We start from the raw sequence: 24,398 nt of genomic DNA on the forward strand, positions 1-24,398 counted from the left end.
TATGGAGAAGTGGATTTGCCTTGCACAACAAACACAATGAAAACAATGCAGAGTACTGTCGCATTTTTGATAGCTCATTCTACTGTAAGTGGTCACGCATGCAGACGTGTGACATAGAGACAGAATGCAGAAGATGCTGCATATCCTTATGCCATCAACAGCGTGCTGAAGTGATGAGGACTTGGAATTTATCAGTGACAAGCAGGAAGCCTCCAATTTAATGTCCTTGACCAACTCAGCACAACCATTTGTCACTGTATTGGAAGTGACCTGGTCTACCTCTTTTTTTTTTCTTAATATATAATGTTCTGGACATGTTCTGTGTTTCACCATAAAGTTAAAGATAAACCCAATCTTCAAAACAGAGGTTAAGATTAATTCACTAAGTGGGGGACTTCTCTTCATTTTTTAACCATATACAGTACTTGTATCTACAGTGCAACCATACTGTACATAACATTAACATACTTAACTGAGGTAACAACTTAAATCTCTATAAACCTGATTCCTAACAACCAAAAAGCCATATTAACAGATACAGTCAAATGAGGTATAGATAGAATTAAGTAGGTCAGCTCTAAGATGATTTCTCTCCCCAGTCTGCAGATCTGCACAGCTCTACAGCAAATGCAAGTAAGGTTCATTCTAGAAAAAATTCCAGTATTACTAAGTTGAAGCAGTTTGCCATAGAGAAATGGGCCAAAACTCCTACACAGCACTGTGAGAGACTGATCACCAATTACAGGAAGTGTTTGGTTGCAGTTATTACAGCTAGAGGTGGTGCAACCACTTACTACGGGGGTATTATTTTTTTCATACAGGAACACTGGATGGTGGATTACTTTTTTTATTAAATAAATTAAGCAGGCATCTATTTTTTATGATACTTGTGCATTCGGGCTCTCTTTATGTCTTTATACAATATTTCACTAAGACCCACAAAAAGCTTGTATCACATTCAGAGACAAAATTATGCAAAAAAATTAAAAAATGAACAGTATTAATTTTACCAAACCTCACACTCCAAAGTGTTACAGAACATTATCTACAGTATCTGGATATTATCAAAGGTTTGTGGAAAAAACATTTAGAGAAGATTGAGGAGAAAACAGTTTTTCATTCATTTACAGTACATTGCAATCCTTGAATCAGACTGCTCCACCAGATCAAGCTAGCTTGTTCGTAGTATTTAAGATCTTTTTTAAAACCATAAAATGTAATACGTTAAACTTTACACATATCTCATAAATATGTACTGTATTTTATACAAAATGCTAAATTTAAACATATTTTCAAACTAAAAATGATCAATTTAGTCATTTCTAAAATTAATGTCATCATTTGAGATTGTAATAATATTCATGGAACAAACTGATAACCACAGTTTTGATAAATGACACATCTCACATGATTTGATGCGTCAGATCCCAGCCTTATCTACTGTACTGTTATGGGCAGATTCACACTAATCATGATCAAATCCTTGCACAATTTCAAAACTAGTTATTAAAAACCTTTGCGAACTTCAAAATGTATTCAATTAAAATTAGTAAATATGTAAAAGCACATCAATATGACTGCTTTAAAGTCTTTTATAAAGAGTGATATATACTGTATACATATAGATTTTTTCAGTGGCTTTATAAAATGCATCAGTGGAAACTTTCAGTCTCCACAGCTCCTAGATGCTGACTTCAGCAATGTGCAGACACGAACCGGAATGCATTTTAGTATGAGTTAAAAATTCTTCTGAGCATGTCTTTCTTTTCTGCAGAAATTCCCCAAAGCTGCTCTTTCAACTGAAACAGAAAAGCCAGCTACCAGCCCTTAGTCACCCTGCATGACAGTTTCTACAAAAGAAACACTGAAAGATGGTCTAAAAGGGGGGGTTTTATTAATTCATAAATCTTCAGGGAAATGCAGGCCTCCATGTTTAAATTCACTTGTTTATGCTTTACCGACTTTGGCCATCAGAAATAAGTGAATACATTGAGCAGTCTTATTCATATTGCATCAAGAATGTATTTATAGACTCCCCCTTCTCAACATACCGTACTTCAATCTACGTTTTTATAGTGAAAGATAACAAACAAAGGGACTTAATGTTATTCACAGGTAATGACAAAAGGTAGTACCTCTGGTGAGTGTCAGAAATTTGAAGGTGTTAGTACAAATATAGCCAATTATTTAGCACTTTATAAAAATCATAAACCAGTCAAGGACTACTGATTATAACTATTACCTTTTTCTCTTTGTTCATGCAAGACAATTAAGGGACTTCAGCAAGATGCACTTTGTCTATATTAATAAACTTCATATTCTTTCATTTAAACTCATTCATTAGACCATAACCTCTCACTTATCTGGATGAGGTACAGTATTTAAAACAAATAAATACTACTACAACAATCCAAAGCTTCAATTATTAGTATTTCTGTTTTTTAAATCAAACACCAGCCCCGTGCATGACTGTACAATACAGTATCTTATCTGGTGGGATTAGTAATGAGCTGAAATAATTTTCCAAACCAAGGACCTGTGAAAAAACTTCTACTTGAATAAACCTCATAGTACATGCAGTATACTTTCTAAGCCCAATTTACTTTCAGCATGGTGGTACTGGACATCAATAACGTCACAATCATCTCACCAGTCAATGAATATGAGAAATTTCAACATACTGTACATGATAAAATGAACAACAAAAGACGACTGCAAGACAACACATCTAAGTCTGTTTCCTTCCATTATCTACTCCAAAAGGTCATTTTCATGGTAATGATGTTCCATGATAAACTTGTTAAAATTCCTCTTATGGCGCAGTATTTGTGTTAAAGTGTTAAAACCCTGCATCATTTTTGTGTGCTGTTCACTTGTATGTTCTCTGTGATCCTAAATTATTTTCAGTTCTATAACAGAGTCATTAAGAAAACTCTCTCTCCATGCATTCCAGCACAGTTGCAATTCAAAAATAATAAATTAGTATTTGTGTAAATTAGTACAGTATTTTAATTCAGACCTCAAATTGTATTAAATACTTGTGTTTAAGAGTAGAACTCAACTATGTGGGATCTAATACCCCGGTATAGTGACGGGGACACGATACTGTTGTGGGCACTATCTTTCGGATAAGAAGTTAAACCAAGATCCCGACTCTCAGTGGTCATTAAAGATCCCCGGGCATTTCTCGATACTAGTAGGGGGTTATCTCGGTGTCCGGACCAGATTTCCCCCCTTGGCCTTTACCGTAGCCTCCAAATTGTCCCCATGTACCTGTATGATTGGCTTATACTTGCCCTGCGATGGATGGACTGGCATCCCATCCAGGGTGTACTCTGCCTTGTGCTCGTTGCTTGATGGGTAGGCTCCGGCTTCACCGTATGGTATAAAGCGGTTTGGCAAATGACATGACATCACTTTCTGAGCAGTTACATAGCATGACCAAAAGGTGATGAAGGCTCTATAGGGGAAGGCATCACTGTGAGCTTACCTGGATGTAAAGGATCCTGGGGCTAAACAGCCCAGCATTAATTTTAACTCCCTTTCATAAACAGCAGTGATGATAATCTCTCTCGAAGACTGCAAATATCCAGCTGGTTTTAGACTGTATGAATTTCAGATCCCCTAGCTTTCCTGTGTTGCTAGATTTTAATGCTGTTTCATTCTGTCTTCAGATGCTGTTTGGAAACTAGACACCAAATTGGACCAATAGGGACCAATGCACTGAATGTGTACACCAGGCTCATTGAAGATCTCCTTATGAAGAGGTTCTGTTCCTTCACTCCATGTGGTGCATTTAAATACCTACTGTAAGTAAATTTAGCTCAGTTGCATCACTGACACAAATAAACAGACTTTTGGCAATTTCCAAGGGACTGACTGGGCAGACCTAGCCATGAAAGGCAACAACTCCCCACAGGGTTTTCTTTTTGAACCAACTTTCTTTTCTGCTCAAAATATGCTGGTTTAGTCCTTTGAGTAGTAAATATTCCATGATTTCTTGCACTGTTTGCCTGATCTGTTAAATGCTAGCTACTGTTCAGGGAACTGGAATGCACACACATGCATTCCAGTTTTTTTACAGCTATAGTGGTGACAGAAAATCAGAAAACACTAACTATAAAGTTTCAACATTCAAACACAGCTTTCTAAATGATAACGTCACCAAGACAGCAGTACAGTTTTATGTAATCCACATGTATTATTTAAACACATAAACTCTTATTATCCCCTTCCTACTGTATATTAGATGACTGCAAACAATACTGCTCAATTCTCTTTACAACAGAATGAAATGGTTCCAACAATTATTGGCACATCACTATGAAAAACTACTGTACATGAAGCCAAACTATTATTGGCATTGGACCAATATGGTTTTGTATTCCACTGTACTTTTAACCCTCTTTTAATGAATAATTTGACCCAAGGACTAACATCACTCTATAATACATAATATTCAGTGTAAATCTGACTAGTTGTGCAAAAATGACCCTAATGGTAGGTAAAAAAGGCCTCTTAAGTGCCTCAACTTATAAAGGCACTCCCTTGAATGTAGGTTCAGCTCTATGACCAAGGCATCATGGGTACAATCCTGGGTAAAATCACTAACTGACAGTGACTGGGATTTCTCAAGCGGTGGAGAAAAATTGAGTGAATGCCCCTAGGGGAAGTGTGGGAATAGTCAACCAGTCCTCTCAGCAAACCCAGCAACCACTTTGGCTTCCCAAGTGCTTGTAGGATTGCGGTGCATTCGATGACGGACTTGCCTCCTCTCTAACCTGCGCTGAATCTCCGGCAGAGGGCTCTGCTGACTGTGATGTGTTACAAGTAGCTCAAAGGTAGGCAGGTGAGAGAAATATGTCTACCCTTCCACATTCCCTTGTGTATGAGGTCACAGAGCTCATACTGTAGCTGTGAGCCAAGGCATGCAAAACACACAGCTGGCAATTCCAAAAAAGCAGGTGGGCATAACAAAAAAAAATGGTAACTATTTTTAAAAAATCATGATTCTCAAGAATGAACTTTTTTACATACCTGCTCATTTTGGAATCACCAACTGCAGTTTTTACACTAAAGCTGACAGCAATGACTCCTACGCCCACATGGGGAGAATGAAAGCACAGACAAAAAGTGAAGCTGGACTCATTTTATGCAACCACATTAAACAGTTACTATTTTTTAATAACTTTAGTTTTTGCAATGTCATTCAACATTGACACATAACAGGCTCTGCAATGGCGTAAAGGAGATTCTGCATCAATTTACAGAGGCAGATCCCTCACTGACTGTATCATAATGCCTGCTGGCTCATTACAGTACGTTGCTTGGGTCACTGTTTCACTGGGAGTCAATGAAATCCTGGTTAATTAATCCCAACCCCATCCTACAGTTTTTTAGTGATGTGATGCAAGCTCAGAGAGTAAAGAGATTTTAATTCTAAAACTAGTGAACAAAATCTAAACTACCATTTTTCCCCCCAGTGCAAGGCCATATAACAGAAACACAAGTACCGTGAAAGAAGGCTCTGACGAAGCCAATCTGTTTGAAAGGCCATGATTATTGTGAAGCAAAAAAGAACATTCTGCAAGAAATGAATTTCTCAAAACCTATTAAATGCCATCTGGCTAAGATAATGCTTAAATTAACATGCTGTTTCATAATATAACGCTTTGTTACTTTTTACAATCACATTTGCAAACCTGAATATGTTAGTGCAGAGATTTTTTTTTCTAAGAAAGCTGTAGGACTGTAGAACCTAGGCAGGCGTCAAAGCTGCTTACAGTACCTGCTCTTTTTTCTGTAGAAGTCTATTTTTTTTTAATAAAATGATTTTGAAGATGCTGACCTATATAATTCTTCATTTGTACAGTAGATAAAAATACATTCTTCATGATGATGAGCAGTAGCTTACAGTAGATAAAAAACATTACTGAATTCCTTTATATAACAGTTCCTTTTGCTTCCAAATGATTTTTTTTCCTTTTCCAGCATGATGACCTATGATTTTCAAATATCCATTGGTAAGGGACTCTCTCTGACTCTTAAAGCAGGGTTCCCAAATGTGAAAAATTGTATATTGCCTTGTGTTTCTGTACCTACCTGCTGTACCTCAAGAAACATCTGATTAAATGTCCTTTTCACACCCATAAAAGTTTTATGCCCACCTCCCTCACATTCATTTTTAGCCAATGTTTTTAACATAAGTCCATTAACAAGACAAAAACACCATATCCTTGTCCATGTTATACTGTTCATTCACACTGTGCCATGACCAATGTTCTTCTGCAATATTCAAATCCTTATTCTACCAGCTGCTAAGGGATTTAAAAATAGTGGAAGTCAATTATCTTGTATTGCTCCTATAATATAGTACATTGCCCACTGGATGTGTAGACAAACTCTCCCTGCTGTGGTCAAAATGGGAATTCATTGCAGAGATATAAGTAAATAAAAAAGAGGAGCTAGGTAGCTAGTCTTGAGATTGAAAGTCCTGGACACCTCTCTCATTTTCAAGAGACTGCTTTGCATTTGGTGCAGGGATGTGTCATTCATATTCACTAGAAAAACAGCCTTCCCCAAACTTCACAATGTGATAGAAGGCTGATTTGAAACAGAGAACAGCCTCAAGGAAGTTCCATTAATGAAAATGTGCTGGGCTTAAAATACTGAAGTTAAAAATACTTAGTAAGATGTAAGGTGTGAATTAACCCGTTACATGTGCTTTAATTAAATTCTTATCACAGTTCACTGTGATTTGAAGCACTGAATATTCCTAACCAGCTACAATTTAACCTGCGATCCCTAAGAGAGAGCTAATGCAGAATTTATACTTAAGTTGTACTAAACAACCCCCCTAGGTTTATGTAGAAAAAGGATACACTGTATGATAAGAAAGATTATTTAGAATATATTTTCTGATGCATGAGTGGTGATAAGGAAGAATTTTCTAAGAAATGCAGGGTGAATAAACTTTTCACAAGAATAAGAATGATAAGCACTTTGAGATGCCTTGGAATGAAAAGTGCTATACTGTATAAACACAAGGAATTCTTTATTTTCCACTTTTACTTGTACCCATCTTACCTATCATTAAATATAAGGTGTAGACCAGGACAAAACACTTTAACATTAACATCAATTAATGGTATTTTGTTTCAATTCTGTACAAATCACATAAAAAATGAAACAACTATCTAAATGCTGAATATACACATATCTAACCAAATCTATTTCAGCTTTTATACCTTTAGAATTAATATAATAGGTGCTCGTACAGCTAGAACAAGGACTCAGTAAAATTGTGAATAAAATAAATTACTATCACCCTGTTGTGCTCTGCAGCTCCCTGCCTCTTCTGCTCTACTTCAACTTGAGAGCAATCCATATCACAGACTCCAGGCCATGCATTTTTAATAGACATCCCAAAGACTGCAAACACTTTAACATGGAAATCAATTAGTGTAAAAACAAGTTCAGCTCCACTGCCCAATCTCTTTATTAGGAGGTTCTTATTCATTTTGAGTCAGTATTAACTAAAAGTACATTTTTCAAGAAGAGGTTGCCATAGAACAGCAATTCCAAACACACAAGACTACACATCTGCCTGTGGTGTGTAACTCTACGTTGTATTCCAGAAACTGGGCAATGTTTATTATATTATGTATAATACAGTACTCATAATAGGCAGAAGTGATATAAATGAGGGCAGTTGTTACAACACGGTGCTCCATAACATCAGTCCTGATTGCATATTCTTCGTCTGAGTATGCCAAAAGAATCACCTAAAGCTGCAAAAATCTATTTGTGACACTTGTCACATGTGACTACCATCAAAAAGCTAATTCTGTAATGGTGGTCCTAATCCAACAATAGGTACATACCAACACTAAGGGCCCATGAGTTTGCCTATGACAGCACTTTCCTCACTCTGATATGACCTACAGTACAGTATATGATTTCTACATGATCCCTAAGCAGTAGATCCAACAACAAATTCACATGCAAGGCTGTTTATCAAATTATTTAGAGGACTTTTAACAGTTATTGTGTAGTTTTTTAAGGGGTTGAACTAAAACAAAGTAACATTAATTTGCACAGAAAACAAACAATGGATAATCCATTAAACATGTAGATCTTAATCTATCATTTATCTCACAAACCTAGAGTCATTATGCTCGTTTTGAATTAACATGGCTTCCTCTTTCTAAATTAAAGTGTAACAAAGAATTATACTTTTAAATCAAGCAAGAAATTATGGGAACCCTATATTTACTGTACAACTTGTAACATAAATGTTTCTTTTTACTGTTAGACAATATGTTCCTCCATAAGTATTCATCCATCATGACACTGCATTTTATAACGTCTAATGGAGAAAATTCTTATAAATGCAAGTACTAATACTGCCATACAGTACAACTTCATCTTTTCCAGAAATTATGTCTGATCTATATGAAACTTCTTTTCCGCTACGATTGTGTGAACTATGAATTATTAGTTTCACTATGTTCTGTGAAATAAAAAACGGCTTTGATTTAAGGCAGTGAAGCAATGAATTAAAGCTGAACCATTTTTCAAACACACTTCTAAGGTTGAATGCACAATGGATTCAGCAGAGTCACAATACCTATTGCTTTTCCATTTTGACATTCAAGTACAATTTTTGATGGCTTTGAAAAGGCAAGCATTAAAAAAACAAACAATGAAGGTCAATCCAAATAATCGACTTGTATCCCAATAATCTTTTGCATTTTAGCTTAAAAATCTTACTGGATGCCACCACTTGAGACCATAAATAATAAAAAAAATGAAGGCTACAAACAAGGGCACATGATTCACCCATCTATACACTTAACATTGATTTCAGATCCATATCAAAGGGAACAAAGGGTCACAAAAAAAGAGAAGCCAAATTCTTACCTGTCTGCATCCCCCAGCACTTCACTCACTCCCCTTTGGATTACATCACGGGAGGCAGCCAGGTCCGGCACACGATGCACATTGCGGGAGTAAAGATTGAGACCTCCATCAGTCAGGTATCTGCCATGAGGAATTACAAAACTGTCACATCATTTTGGATTCGAAGTGACAGGAATGCCAGACTGTTACAATGACCATGAATCCTACCATTTCTCCAGATTCAAAAGCTTGATAATAAGTCGGGGAAGAAGGACCAACATTTAACCCATTTTTTTCCCAAATACATTTCTATACGGATCCATTTAAAGTCTACAAATCCCACTCTTTAAGTCAATAACAAAACAGTCTTTAACAGTAAGAATTAAATTTATAAACTGTTACAAACATCAAATATCGACTTTCTGGTTTTTGAAAGTGAAACACAAGCCTCCCTAACTACAGTATATCAGGGGTTTAGAAGGTTTCCTGTTTTCCTGGGGTATAAAAGTAAGTAACACCTAGAAGACATTCAGTAGCAGCATGTATCATAATGGTTAAGGTCAACAAACTCTCTGAAGACAGCAGACAAATGATCATCGACCTCCACAAGTTTGGGCATACCTACAGTATGAAAGATTCCACCAATGCTGGAACTACTATTTTCCACTACAGTGCTCAGTATTAAAACAGTAATACTTGATAGTGGTAGCCCTCACAGGAAAAGGGCACAAATGTATCTTGTCATTACAGGCTGTGAGGCAAGTGATTAGGAAAGCAACTACAATTCCAAAGGCAACTAGTTAACATCTCCAATATGAACTGGCACCGGCAGAATACAATGTGTGGAAAACTATTTCAAATAAATATGTGGGCAGGTTAAAAAGAAGAAGCCTTTTGTGAGGCTGAACCACAAAAAAAGCAACTCAAATTTCCCAAACTACATTCGAAAGAAGAATTGGAACCTTGTCTTGCCAGAGATGACACGAACATTAAGTTTTTATAACATGCTCATCAGTGTTATGCTTGACAACTCATGCTCAAAACGAAATTACATAATTGAGAGATTAAATAAGAGCGATATTACATCAAAGCTATAAGTATGAAATGTTTTCTTAAAGAAGAAGTTTAATAATGTGGGTGGGTTAGGTAACTAGCAGCTGGTCCTGTGTGAATATACATTTTCGCTCCGTTGGAAACATTCTGAGCACTGCTGAGCAATTCTGTATGATTGGAAAGAGAGAACAAAGCTGGCTCCCTCATGTGTAGCAGTCAGATTGAATTGGCAGATCCCTATTCCATTTCTGTCACAATGGAAGGAGGCTCAGTAATAAAGATATTGTTTAGATAATCCATCCATTTTCTAATTGGCTCCTTCCAATTCAGGGTCGCAGGGAAGTCAGAGCATGTCCCAGCAAGCAATGGGCACAAGGCAGGGTACGCCTTGGACAGGATGCCAGTCCATCACAGGGCAGACACAAAGCAAGCATAGACACACACACCAGGGCAAACTTTCCCAGAAGCCAAAAGCTACTAGTATGTTTTGGGACTGAGGGACTGAGGTGGAAAACTGGAGCACCCGGAGGAAACCTAGTGAGATCATACAAACTCCATGCAGATAGCACCCCAGGTCTGGAACTGAATCTACTGTATGGCCCCAGCACTGCAAAGCAGAAATGTTAATCACTGTATTACCAAGCTGCCCACACAAAGGATTGTTTGTTCTAATATGGAAAAAATATGCTTGCAATTTCCCCCAAAATAAATTGTACAGTTTATTAAACTTAATACTACATATTAATCTCACGAACACAAATAAAAATTGCTTGTCTGTAAAAATACGTTTTGACTTCATTGTCCCAATACGTTTTGAGGGCACTGTAATTCCTCCCATTATATATACCACCAAAAAAGAACTGTGAGATTTTCAATCAAATCCTGTAAAGCTGTCAGAGAGGTCTCTAGGATCACACAGACTATCTTTCAAGACCCCTGGGGTTCTAATAAAGTTTAAATGATCTGCAGCTTAGTTTTCAAAACTTGCCAGATGTTACACTAATGCCTTTATAGGAAAATTAAACATATTTCTTCTGGCAGACATGAATATCTATGTTTAATACTATCAGATAATAAAACCGTGCTGCCCAGTGTATAGATAATAATGAGCGGAATTTCAAGATAAACATTTGTGTAGATTGATTAAAAAACATTCACTGTTACATTAATTGTAGGCCTTCTATCTATAGAATTAAACTTGAAATAAATTCAGAACATTTAGTCCTGGGTCTGAAGGAAGGCTCCAATAAAAAAAACCTCAAACATTTCCTAATTAACTTATGTGCTATAATTTCTTATCATCATTTGTGAGGCATTTATTTTGAGATTTTGTGAAGGTACAACTGGCTGTCAAAGTCATATCAAATAATCAAATATTAATAATATGTATTTGATTCTGATGTTTGTTTTACACTTTCTACACTGTGTTTGACAGTAAGAAGACTAAAGACCAGTACTTAACATTTGAAGGTTAAATTTCTCATAAATTATCAGCACTCAGATTATCACCTATTTATAGTTAGTTATCACTCATTGGGTCAAATAACCCTTAGCAGTCAATATTCTGTATGTCTGTGAAAAAACACTTAGAAAAACCATCTTAACATTTGTGCATTTAAAAAAACAAAACATAAAAAAGCAGGGTAATTCCTACAGTAATTCAGCCCAGATACTGTACAGTAGTTGTCTTTCTGTAAATTGCAGACATGCAGAGAAACAAAATTAATTGTAACTCTTAACATAGTACTGTATGTGTGGATGCTAATGAAAATACATTTGTAAAAAATCAGTGTATATTTAAAACATTTACAAAATGTTTACATTTTGTTTATTTCACATGGTCAATCAAATATCACTGAATCGAGATATTCTAGAAAACAGTTTATCTGCACCCTGCAAATTACAGTATACTGTACCTCTGTGACACAGGGCATTGTGAAATGTGCATTTAAAAAACTTTTGTGATATAGGATACTGAGATTAGATTTTACTTAAGCTTGTGAAGTTATTAATTCAAGTTTTAAAAGTTACACACTGTCAGTCCAGATGCCATGATAATTATCAATTTTGACTTGCTTGTTTTTTTTACTTAAGGTAAACTCCAGTTTTACAGAAGGTAAAAAATAAAAGTGTTATTTAAAGTTCACACAAAGCCTTGTGAATTTTAGGGTGAGATAGGTGAGTACTAGTACAAGTGAATGAGTACAATTGCATCTTCAATACAACAGTGTTTTCAGATTAAAAGGAGATATGAAAACTTCCTAATGCCTGAGCAATATTATTATTAGAGATGGAAGAATGATAAATCCTAAGGTAGAAACTTGGCAGTCTAAGAAAGTCATGCAGTTACAAATGTATCACCAGCAGAGGCCACTATATAGCTGCACATCACTGTAAATAGCCACCATGGTGATTAATTACCTAATTACAGCATTGCTGGTGAAGGGGTGGAGATTTCACATTCTCTGAAGCAAGGTATGTAACGTATACATTCATATAACGAAGCTTCCTCGACTTTACTTAATGACCATTATGGTTTTTTTTTTCTGTTCATCCATCCCATTTAGTCTGTTTGATACTTAGAATTGAATTGATTCAAGAATCTTTGGTAGTTAGTGGTTACTTAATCCAAGGATATCATCCATCCATTTCTTTAAAGAAGCTAATGTAGCTTCAACAACGAGGCCTGGTAATTTGTTCCATACTCCCACAACGTAAATAAATGCCTCATTTTCTTGGTTCTAAATGCATTGCCATGCTGCTCAAATTATGCCTTTGTGGAAAAACGATGTCTGTCAGCCTGTGAATTCCACAATTAGGAATCAGCATTTATACGAATAAATTTCCATTTTTAGCAAGGCCTCGGAGTCACAGAATTGTTAATATCTTTATATAGCCATGAACCATCATGTTGCTTATTGTAAATGAATGTCTCGTTTAAGCTTGCCAATTATTACTTACTGTATAAGAATGCTGTGCTATATAAAACTATATAAAACATACTGTAGAACTTGTATGCTGTGATAAGCTTGGTTATTTCTGATTCTTATTTATACTTATATATAAGTATAATATATATATAAGAGCTTTCCCATGATCTTAAAAGAGCAAGGCAAACTGTGCTGCTGAGGAGCATGGTGTATGCTTGAACCCAGTTAATTACTATGTAACTGTTTTAGTCTGAATGTTGTTACTGTATTAATCTATTTACATTTAGATGAGGGGTATATTTTTTTTAACATCACACCATGATTAAGACATGAGTTAAATACATAAAACACTACTCATTAAGACACCTGAAGAAGGGTCCACAGCCACAATTTTGTGTTTCTTTACTTCTCCTTTCAGCATGGAATAAACCTTCAATTGTTCCTTTGCAGCCTACACATGCTGACGCAGCTACCTATTTGAAATACTCATTATATGCAAGGGACCCTTTACACATTTGCTACTGTATATATAACGTCCAAGAAAAAAATAAGTTTTGTATTATACACATTTTACTATAACAATGCAGGAACAGTCAATTGTGGCCCTTGAGAGCTACAAAGTGTTCATATTTTTATTTCAAATGGGTTCTTAACTCCCTATGTGAACAATCTGTTCAGTCAAACAGAATTGCTCTTAATGTTTAGAAACTGATGTCTTGGGGGAGACCCATGAAACCTGCTGAATTGAGGTTCTTGGGTTTGAGTGCTGGCCTACTCCACCCTTGCATTTCAAATAAAACCAAATATAAAACAGAATGTTTTATCCTACAGAGGATTCAATATATTAAGGACAGCCAGATTCATTTCCTTACACTGCAGAACTTTACTCAGCCTGCACACACTCTAAGAAACATGGCTTAGCCATCATCTTACCTTACCTGTCATCATAACTACTGAGTTAACTGTGACTTACTCTGGGGATCTATCTGACCATTGGCACTGACGTTAAACTGGCCTTGTTTCTTTCCCCCAGTGCTACAGAAATCAGTCCTTCAATTCTGATTCTTTCTGACTGAGCATGACTATAATGTTTGAGTCAGAAAGGAACACGTCGAGCAGTGCCTGAACACACTCTTATCCTCTTATACAGTAGATGCTAAGGTGGTCTTTCTCTTTTTTTTTCAGTCTGTAAGCACAAATGTACAAAGCTCTGAGGTATCTCGAGACTCCTGGTTGCAGCTCAATGCACATTTTAAATAGCTGACCTTGGAAAAAAACGTGCTTTAGATTTAGTGTGAAAGAAAGCAATTGACAAAGTGTGCTGACATCTAACACTTTAAATTGCATGTTTTTTCCATGGAAAAATGCTGAACATCCTTCTTAATACTACTTAGAAATCGGCACGCAAAGAGTTTTAAGAAATAAAAAATATTTGCCCTCATAAAAACATTCACTCTATTTGTGAGAAAAATATCTATGTACTATAGAGGCTATAAAAAGGCAATTTATCAAACACAATATAAGTTTTTGAATCCAGAATTATGCATCTATATTAGAAATATTGATCTTTACATGTTGTTGCCAGATAAATATCCTTTAGGATTCCCTAATGTCTGCATGGTTCACAAAATTATCAAACTGGACAAACATAATTCATGATAACAGGGCACTTTAGGTTATATTTAAATTATATTCATCCACCCAGTTTCTAAACCACTTCATTCAGTACAGGGTCACGGGTGACCGAACCTAACCCAGAATGCAGTGGGCGCAAGGTAGGAACACCCTGGACTGGTTGCCAGTGCACTGAAGGGCACATCCACTCACACCAGGACCATGTTTACAGAAGCCAATTCCACTTTGTCTTTGGACTGTGGGAGGAAACCAGAGCACCCAGCGAAAAGTCATGCAAACACAGGGAGAGCATACTGTAAAACTCCATGCAGATAGCAACCCAGGTCCAGAATGTATTATAAATCATAATAAATAATAATAATAATATAATTATATTATTATTAATAATAAATAATATATAATAATAATAATAAAAAATAAGTGTTAACCAGCCAAGGTATCTTCACCTGTCCCAGTTACATACTGTAATTGTTACTGTTTTAATTAATTCCAAACACCAGTATTACATGCACTGTCAAGGGAAATATGTGTTCCGCCCTTCCCTATACGAACAGGAGGAGTGTCCTCCTCTTTTAATTAAATGCACTTATTACATTTAAGCTAAGTAGAGTAAATACAGTAGCTCTGAGGGATACACATTGTCAGTAGAATTCAAGACTTACACTATGGCTTGGCAATGTACAATACCATTCCTTTCCCACTGAGATAAAATAAGATGGAAGCCTTAAGAAGCTTCACTTACTACTACAAATGCCAGCTGACGGAAGTAAAAGACAAAACTGAAGGCGCTGGCTTACCCGCTGCTGATCTCATCAGTCCTGACGTTCTTGCCGAGAATGTCTCCGTCGCTCATGTAACCCGCGACGTCCGCTTCCAGAGTTCCCTCGGCACCTCCCTTCTCGCTCAGGTCAGCGGGGGCCACGCCTCCCGCCCGGCCCGCGCCGGCGGCTCGCCGCAGAGGGGTGGTGTACATGAACCGCGACGGGTCGGTGTGCATGAAGCGGCCGGCGTTGCTGCGGGGAGGGTACCCGCTGGGCAGAGAGGGGGCATCGCCGGCCTGTAACCGGGGGCTCGACTGGCCCAGCCGCCAGGCCATGGGAGACGACCTGCTGGACAGGCTGGGGATACTCCGGCCATTCACCTCTGTGGTCACTGTGCTGTCAAAGGTGGTTTCCAATGTGCTGCAAGGGATTGAGACAGGGAAACTGGCATGTGAAGAAAGTGCGTGCCGTAACGCACTAATAAGTCTTCTATCTTCCCCTTCTGGTTTGTCACTAAGAAGTGTGGGCCTTTAAACAAAAAATCTGTATGCAGCAGGGGCACAGCTCAAAGCTCAGATGCTAACATACTATCACCTGAAAGAGAGTGCAGCCACCCTCCTTCAAAGTCCTTTTGTAATTCAAAAATGTTATTATTGGATGTTTTAGCACAGCACTGTGATTAATTTCAAGGTGGCTTTCTACAGATTACAAAGTCCTACTAGGAAATGATTCACTTTTTCCAGCTCTACTGGTTCTGTAAAAATGGTGCTCACAGTATGGTGAGAATTTTTTTGTTTTAGCAGTAATTCATCAGATATTTAATGACATCACATAGATTGTGTATGCCTGTTTAAGGAATTTTCTCTTTCTTTTAGATTTATTATACAGTATTTCCACAGTGATGCACAGAGGTATTCCCTGGTTGCCATTACAGTTTGAGAAAACTAAAGGAAGACAATGTGGGAAGAACATACTGTATACAACTATACATTACAACTATACTATATAGAAAGAAGACCAGGAAAACATTTAGCTAATTTATATAAAACCACGGATACATAAGTATTAGCAATAGCTTAAAAGTGTTAAGATACAGTATAAAAAATCTACTTCTTAAATTATTTAAAGATGGAGACCAAACAATACTAATAATAAGATCCATCAGAGAAGACTTAAGATTTGTTAAAGGAGATTTTTTTTCTATTAAAAGTATTACATGCATGTACAAAAGTACATAGGTTTCAAAGCATGAATATACTCTACCTTCAAATGAAAGTAGATGCTGCACTGCAATATGATTAGACAGTTCAATCAATACCTATACTATCTGTGACAGTTTTGCAATGATGACTGGAATGAAATATTGGCTTGTATGAGTTGAAAGACGAGCCTGAAAGCTTTAAAAATCAATTGGATTTATTTTTAAAGGTATAGATGTAATAGGTTTTGTAATGGCTATACAGTGCCATGCAGCATGATCACTGTAACGTGCACTGTGAAATGGATGTAACACGCTGGCATCTGTGTACCCTATGGTCTGACCAAAACCATACAACAATCATGAATATCGGAGATCATGAAATGAAAAATTGCACAGTAACTATGAGATGAATAAATCATAATGGGCAAGCGTATTTCGTTTTAAATGCCAATACAGTAGGTATTTTATGCATCCCACAGTGCAAAGGGATCTACAGTATGTTTCAAATTTAACCTTTTAAAAGTGAAGGAGTGAAAACCATTACACATCATCAACAATTTCTACAGTATTTTTTTTCTCTGAGGATTACACCCAAGAATAAAAAGAAATTGCATCTCAGGATTAATTTCACAAGCTTGGTTAGCTCCATCATAAATGTATAAAATGTATGCAGTGTTTCACATTTACCACTTTCTTCACAGGAAGACAAACTAGAGAATCATCTTCCAGTGAACATAATCAATGGTTGCTGCTAACCTAGCATCGCTGAACATCACAATCTCACTCCGTTTGTTGAAAAAGTAATAATTCAATGCCAACATAGCCCAATTTAGCACATCTAAGCCTTGAAGAAAATAACTGTCTTTCAAATAAGTAATATACTGTTCTAAATTAGGTGTACTGCCAGATACTAAAGGCTGAGTCCAAACAGACCTGAACTTGCCTCTTGCAAAATGTATTAACACAAAAATCATAAATCATTTGATAAATGAAGCAAGCTATAAGGTGTTCTAGGAATCTTTAGAATCTATATTAATCTTTGTATTTCTACAAATTTGATTTTCATGTGTAAAACTCTTTGATATTAACATTTTTAAATTCCATTAGCTGGACAATTTAAAATTAAGGGACTGTGAATTTTGGCTGAAGTAAATGACATTGATGACTATATCGTCCTGTAGCAGACCTACATTTCCATTAACCTTCCTTTGTTTAGAGCACAAGGTGTCTTAATGTCTTGGAAATCAGATCAACAAAATTCATTTGATTTGGTCCACCAGAAAAAAAAAGTAACAGCAACTTTCAACACATTCCATCCCAAAATTAATTTAATGAAAATACTGAAAACATTTTTCCTACCCTAAAGTACATCTTTCTTGCCTTAGGTATATGCAGCCTAGAACTGTATATAAGAACTGAAACCAGGAGAAAATAAAATATTTTAACTCACCCTTGTGTCTTGGGATTATACGGCATGTGTTTGTCCAGCTTATGCTGTACATTTCACAATTACTATGAGATTATTATACTGGTTATACAACTTTAAATGACTGAATTATATTGTAGTACATAAAGCTATAATGGAAATCACATTTTTTTCACAATTTTGTTTCTGTGGTGATGGAAAACAATGGAAGCTCATTGATTTATTTGAGAAGGAATGCTTGAAGAGACAATAATACACAGCACATGACTTGATAGGAAGCTATCATATCACAGCCTGGCATCAGCCTACTGTACATATCTGTATCATAAGTTGTTAAATTTACAAGATGGAAAATATTTAAATGAACTGCCACCACAAGACCATTTAAATACTGGAGCATGAACACATAGTTTGACATATTTTGCATTTTCAAAGACGTTCCAGTGAGTAAGATTGAAAAACCTTTAACATACAGTAAAGAATAAATGCAGAAACTCCCATGCTTGACAATTAGTCAAGTTGTAAAGTATGGAAACACCAGAAATATTTTTTCTGTTTTATCCAGAAAATTAATAATCTCAAGACGTGTATTTGCATTAAAAAGACCTTCTGTTACCTGCCTGTAAAATCTTGTGCTCTGAAACAAGAACTTTCATTTTCATTAGATATAGTACTTTCCGTTTTGTAAACTACAAACAGGAACTTTTTGTTAACATCTGTTTCAACATCTACAAAAGGTCTGTACTGTTATGTCTTTTCTTTCAGTTTGTAAATTCAGTTATTGTATACAGCACTATTTCCAATATTTGGGATTATTACCCACCTGTGACTGATCTGGGTCCCTCTGAGACTAGACATGGTTTCTTCAAGGTTTTGCCTCAAGTCTGCAATGTTCTTCACTGTTCTCATTCGTCTTGTTTCAGGATCCTCTCCTAAGATCAAATATTGATAAGTATGTTAGGTTTAAGAACATAAGCAAGGTTAGAAACAACTATTGTATATGTTTTTTGAAAGATATAATGGAATTTACTTCAGCAACTTAGCTGAGTAGCTTGCTCCCAATATTTCGGACCCTGTTTAAAGTAATTACGTACAATCAGTCCTTTAGGCACTTCCTCTTAACATCTTATAGTACCCCTGGGTCAGTTTCCTTACCTAGCAAACACTGCACCCTAAAAAACAGTACCTTAAATGACTACTTGACATGCTGTAATAAAGGTGTTACATGTGTAATGCGTCTTCTTTCTGATAGGCTGTCTCTTCACGTTAGCTGTTTGCAAGTTGGAAAGGTTAAAATCTGATCTAATTATTTAAGGCACACGCTGTCCACGTTCATTTTCAACATGAAAAAACCCAATGGTGAGATTACATATTCACAAATGTGTCACTTCAGAGGATCATTCTATTTTCCTAGAGGGCTGTTGCATCCAGAGAATGCCGAGCCACCACAATTGGATTTGGACACTGACTTACAAGTGGGTTAAGTTACGACTAAATTCAGGACTTCTCAAAAGAGAAATTAATAAGTGGAATAAGTCATATTGCAATGCTAGTACTGTACTCTACATCTGTACTGGATGACTCTGAGCTTCTTGTCTCAGTAGATTTTAATGTCAGCATGACATTATGGCTCTCAGCAAGTTCAAATAAGTGGTCACAATTCCTAAGCTTACTTGTAATCCACAAATAACTTTATTTATGTAAAGTCATCTTGAAAAGCTTTTGAGACAAGCTTTTCAAGATGACTAAAATGCAACCAGAAAAAATATTCTGTGCTTTACGATAACAATAATGGCGTTAACTGCTTTACAGAGCAAAACTACTCTTTGATGGCAGCACAGAATGTAATAATGACAAACAAACACTGCCAGACTCACCTACAGTAAAAGAATGATCCATTTCTAGTGCAATTACAAGCAGCTACAAGCATTGGTGTTGTGTACCTGATCCACATTGCTCACACTGTGCACAAACCTCAGAATTATTCAAGGATATGCTCGTATGTAGAGCCATTCTCAAATTTACTGTATAGCCTAAAATCAAAATGTTTGGCTGATTTGCTTATTATAAATATTTCACCTAATGATACTTAGCATTGCTGCCTTCCAGAGAGAGGGCTCTAAAATCAATTGCAGGTTTGGAGTGCTATCTGAGTGTATGTTCTCTTTGTGTCTAAAAGATGGTTTACTCCGGGTGATATGGTAATACTGGTCAATTTATTGGCTTCTGGGACAACTGGCCCTATGAATGAGTGTGTGTACTGTATGTCTGTGTCTGTCTGCCCTACAATGGACTGGTGTCTCATCCAGAATGTACCCTGCCATGCGCCTTTTGCTTGCAGAGATACAGTAGGCTCTGGCTCTCCCATGACCCTGATTTGGAAAAGGACATTGAAGATGGATGGATGACGATCCTGTTATAGTTTTTCATTGACAACCACAACTCTAGCTGACATTAACAGGCCTGCTCAAATACTAAGAGTATAACAAGAGACAAGTTCCATCATTGGAAGCTGATTTTTCTTCTTAAGAAATAAGGTTGGTTTAAAAGAAATATGAATGAGAATGTCTACAGAAATCATAACATTAGGTTTTTCAATTCAAGACGTATTGTAAATATGAGATTAAAATTAATCAGTACCATGTTTACAGATTTAGTCAAGCAAAAGAACACATGAAACAAATCTTGTCTCAAAGAGATGCTGAATTTCGAAAGTTTAGGGTGAGGACAATTATGATTTTAACCCTTGATTAAACACTACTTTTAAATGGAGAAACCTTGAAAATAGCACTTTAAGGGAAACACGGCCTCAGTGTCTCAGTTAAGTAGTGAGACTTTCGAGATTAAACCCAAAGCCTTCGAAGTACTGTGAAAGAAACTGAAAGCAAGAAAACTGCAGTCCAACTGTGGGAAGCACAGTGTGATTTAACCTTGCCTCTTCCAAATGTGCACACCAGATTTCAAGGAATTAAAAAAACAAGTAATAAACAGCAAGTTAAAAACAGCAAGTACAGGTGTCAGAAACGGCAAGTTATACAGTGAGCCATGGGTCAAACGAGCTCCTCTCATTTCTAAACTTGCTTATGTTTTCAGAAAAAAGAGCCTTACTGCTCTATGAGATAAGCAAAAATTAAATGCAGGCAATCTTATCCCAATGTCAAAAATACCATGTCTTGTGTCATGCAATCTGGATTCACACATTATTTTGAAAACATTTCTTTTCAAGATTGAGTTAATTATTTTTTGATGCGTAAGTGACAAAGTTCATCTTTTTCTATTACTGAAATTACTGCCACTTGTGATTATGGATTAAAAGCATGTTAACACTTTTAGAAATAACTTAAGCATATTTCAAATATGAACAAACACTTCTGAGAGCTCTATTTGCAGTGCGAGATATTAAAATATGTAAATCAATTACAAGGTGAAAGCATAGCAAGCAAAATTTTTAGTATGTTCAACTGTACACAGAGTGACACACACTGTGTCTGTGTGTCTTCAGCTCTGTAGGTATTAATCTTGCCTTCACCACCTCATGTCAGTGGGTGTGTATCACAGTAAAACTATACAGCTGCTCTTTAAAAAACCTTGTAAGTAATAATGATCAAGACAGTCGCACATTTTCAGCATCGCCTCATCGATTATCAGCTTGTACAATTTTTAATCACCATGTATAACTCTTTTTTTAAAACAAATCAATTAATATGCACATCTTCTTCCTAGAAAACACACTGTGATCTTTCACACAACATATGCTGTTGATTCTCTCTACTCACAACAGTTCTGAGATTCCTTGAGCAACATAATTAATTTAATTACTTTTAACAACTATTTTAAAACAGTCAAGACCAATTCTATTTTGTACATAATATACACATTACTGCCAGATCCTACCTGAGATTCCTTAACATGCACTGTGATATCTCAAAAGCAAACCTCTCTCATAGGTAAATGAATTATCTTCTAGTGTCTTGTAATCTGTGCTACTTATATTTTACAACCTATGCAATAAAAACAGAATCCAATTATGCATGCTAAATAAACCACAGAAATGTGACTTTTATTCCTGTTGATACCAATATTATTAATAATGATAACAGTAGAAGGAGCAGGTTCACAGAAAACATAAAGCAAATATAAAATTAAATCAGAGCAAGCTAACCTCCAAAGCAAACAAAAAACAATATTACAGCTTTACAGTAAAATGCAGACAAAGAAAACATCATCCAGCACTGGCAGGCAACACTTACTTAGTACATGAGTGTACAAGGCCTGCTCTAAGTCCCCCAGCATTGTTAGTATGACGTCCTGATCTAAATGAGCCGTCCCCTCCCGTGCACAGCCATCGTCCTCATCTGCCCAGTACTTGGTGCCGGTAGCCTTAGACCCACAAGACAGGGCTGCCTCATCGTCTGACCTGCTGCTGCCTTCCTCGTCCGTGATCTCACCAACTTTTTCGGGAGGCTTGACCTCACCCCACTGGCATGTCAGCTTCCAGCCAGCCGTCACCGGCAGACCGGCTTCAGCGCCTCCCCTGGGTGCTGGGGCTCTGGCAGGTGAGCCGCCAGGGAAGAGAGAATGCTCCGATTTGGAGAGCGCCTTGGACAGGGCGTTCCCATCCTGCTTGAGGATGCTTTCGGCTTCCCTCGGGTCCTCTGAATCTGACAGTTCAAACGAGTACACCTTCTGCTCCCTTTCACTCAGGAGGGTCAGGTTGGTGAGGGATTTCTGTTTCCGTAGGTTGAACGCCCTCCTCTTGCTTGGACTTTTGCCTTCAAAAATGGACAGCTCAGCACCCCTCTGCATCCTTTGATTCCTTTTTTTTAAGGTATCCACCTGTTCACTTTTCACACATTCTTCACTACAGTAGCTGCAGCAGGAGCAGCAGAGTGCTTCAACGGCATCTGAGCAGAAAAGCAGCAGGCACACACCTTTTGAGCGGATGATCAGAAGAACTGCAAGTTACTGGGGTCCCACACTTGCACCCTGAGAAGCCCGTGGGCTGCTCATCACATAACACCACGAAGATTTAATTGATTTTTCAACAGCCAATATCCACCAGGTCTCATTCTGCAGATGATGATGAAAAGTCATGCTGCCTCCCCGTTTCCGGCTCAAGCACAACTAGAATAATATTCAAACCACAGCACACTTATGGTCACTTTAGCCAATAACTAGCTAGCTTCCAGCCTCCCAACTGCAAATCTGGCTTCTTTTCTCTTTCTTTGCTCCCTCCCTTCTTCCTTTAGCCATCCCAGGCATGAGGGAACAGATTAATATAATGTTATCTCTCCTTCTTCTCCCAGTTCAAAAGCAAAAAGACTCTTAATTTTCCTCTTTTTAAAATTGCTGCCACACGGAAGCAAATAGGTCTCCCACGTCAAAGCTTAATAAGAACAGAAACGAGCCAGCGAAGCACAGCTTTAGGTTTGTCTCATTTTTAGTATTCAGCCTGCATTTTCAGATCCATGTCTCCTCTCTTCTGCTGCAGTGGCTGCTGCTGCTTCTGGCTACCATGGCAGCAAACAATCTTTGTGAATATCGGGAGCTGCCCAGTTCGTTACAAACAACACCTCCTAGGGTCGCTACTACTAAAGACTGAGATGCACCCGGAGAGAGGGGAAAAAATCCAAGCCATTGTGTCTGGGATGAAATACACAATGCAGTGGGGAGATACTGTACCTTTCTTTAGTTAGTATAAAAAAAACTTTGCTTTTAGAATAAAATTAACTTTGACACTGCGCCTATAAGTTAGTGTGCTCTCTCTGATGTAATTTCTACACAAAATAATTAAGAGTGTAAAGGTTACAAGCTGTTTTCATTTACAAAAATCAGATATCTAAACGTACAGCACGGAGCACCCTGCTGGTTTATATAAATTTTTACAGCAGGGTGGGGCTTAATGAAATGGTTGTGGATCACTTTCCACTGTGAGGAAGAAGTGAGATTTGGATTAGAACTATTTTTTTAACCAAAATACAAAACATTTGCTGTCCTCAGTATTTACCACAAATTCCCAGAACAAACACAAAACAAATAAAAAGACAAGACTCAAAGCAGTTATGCACCAAACTATTTTAAACTGTATAGAAAGCAGACATCATGTCTTGACAGAAAACTGTCTCTCATTAAATTGCTCCAGGTAAATAGGTTAAATTATTATGTTTTTCTTTGTGACAAAGAATGAGCAAAACTACAATCTCCTTATCTCCTTTGACAGATCTTTTTCCCAGTGCCACAAGGTGTTTTGCTGCATTTTGAATTTAGTTTTAAATTACACAAGGACATATTCAATAACAATAACATGACATTTAAATTTTCAATTAAATATTTTAAAACATTCCTCACCTATAGTTTTGGGGATATAGATTGTGTACTTCCAGTCAAATTTAGACTAATGTGAAAAGAAAACAAGGCATCAATAACTTTCAAACAGAAGGCTCAAGATTATCAAAATACATTACTGAGCCTTCATTATTTTCTAAAATAAT

The 24,398-nt window shown here is 36.9% G+C and overlaps 1 protein-coding gene across 8 annotated transcripts in view; it reads right to left on the reverse strand.

Annotated features, from left to right (window-relative positions):
* The window catches only part of nav3 (neuron navigator 3), a 424,757-nt gene that overhangs the window by 71,758 nt on the left and 328,601 nt on the right, over window positions 1-24,398 (reverse strand). For 6 of the 8 annotated variants that reach the window (XM_088647283.1, XM_088647286.1, XM_088647282.1 and 3 more), the window contains 3 exons: window positions 18,731-18,839; window positions 15,317-15,700; window positions 8,923-9,042 (listed from right to left, as the gene is read on the reverse strand). In XM_088647283.1, the coding sequence (XP_088503409.1) occupies window positions 8,923-9,042; window positions 15,317-15,700; window positions 18,731-18,839 (613 nt within the window). Of the gene's footprint in view, window positions 1-8,922; window positions 9,043-15,316; window positions 15,701-18,730; window positions 18,840-22,157; window positions 23,444-24,398 lie in introns of those variants that run through there. The other 2 variants (XM_088647284.1, XM_088647287.1) reach the window with 2 other exon arrangements.

This window comes from Lepisosteus platostomus, chromosome 9, assembly GCF_059453375.1.
Source record: "Lepisosteus platostomus isolate fLepPlt1 chromosome 9, fLepPlt1.hap1, whole genome shotgun sequence".
Classification (NCBI taxonomy): domain Eukaryota; kingdom Metazoa; phylum Chordata; class Actinopteri; order Semionotiformes; family Lepisosteidae; genus Lepisosteus; species Lepisosteus platostomus.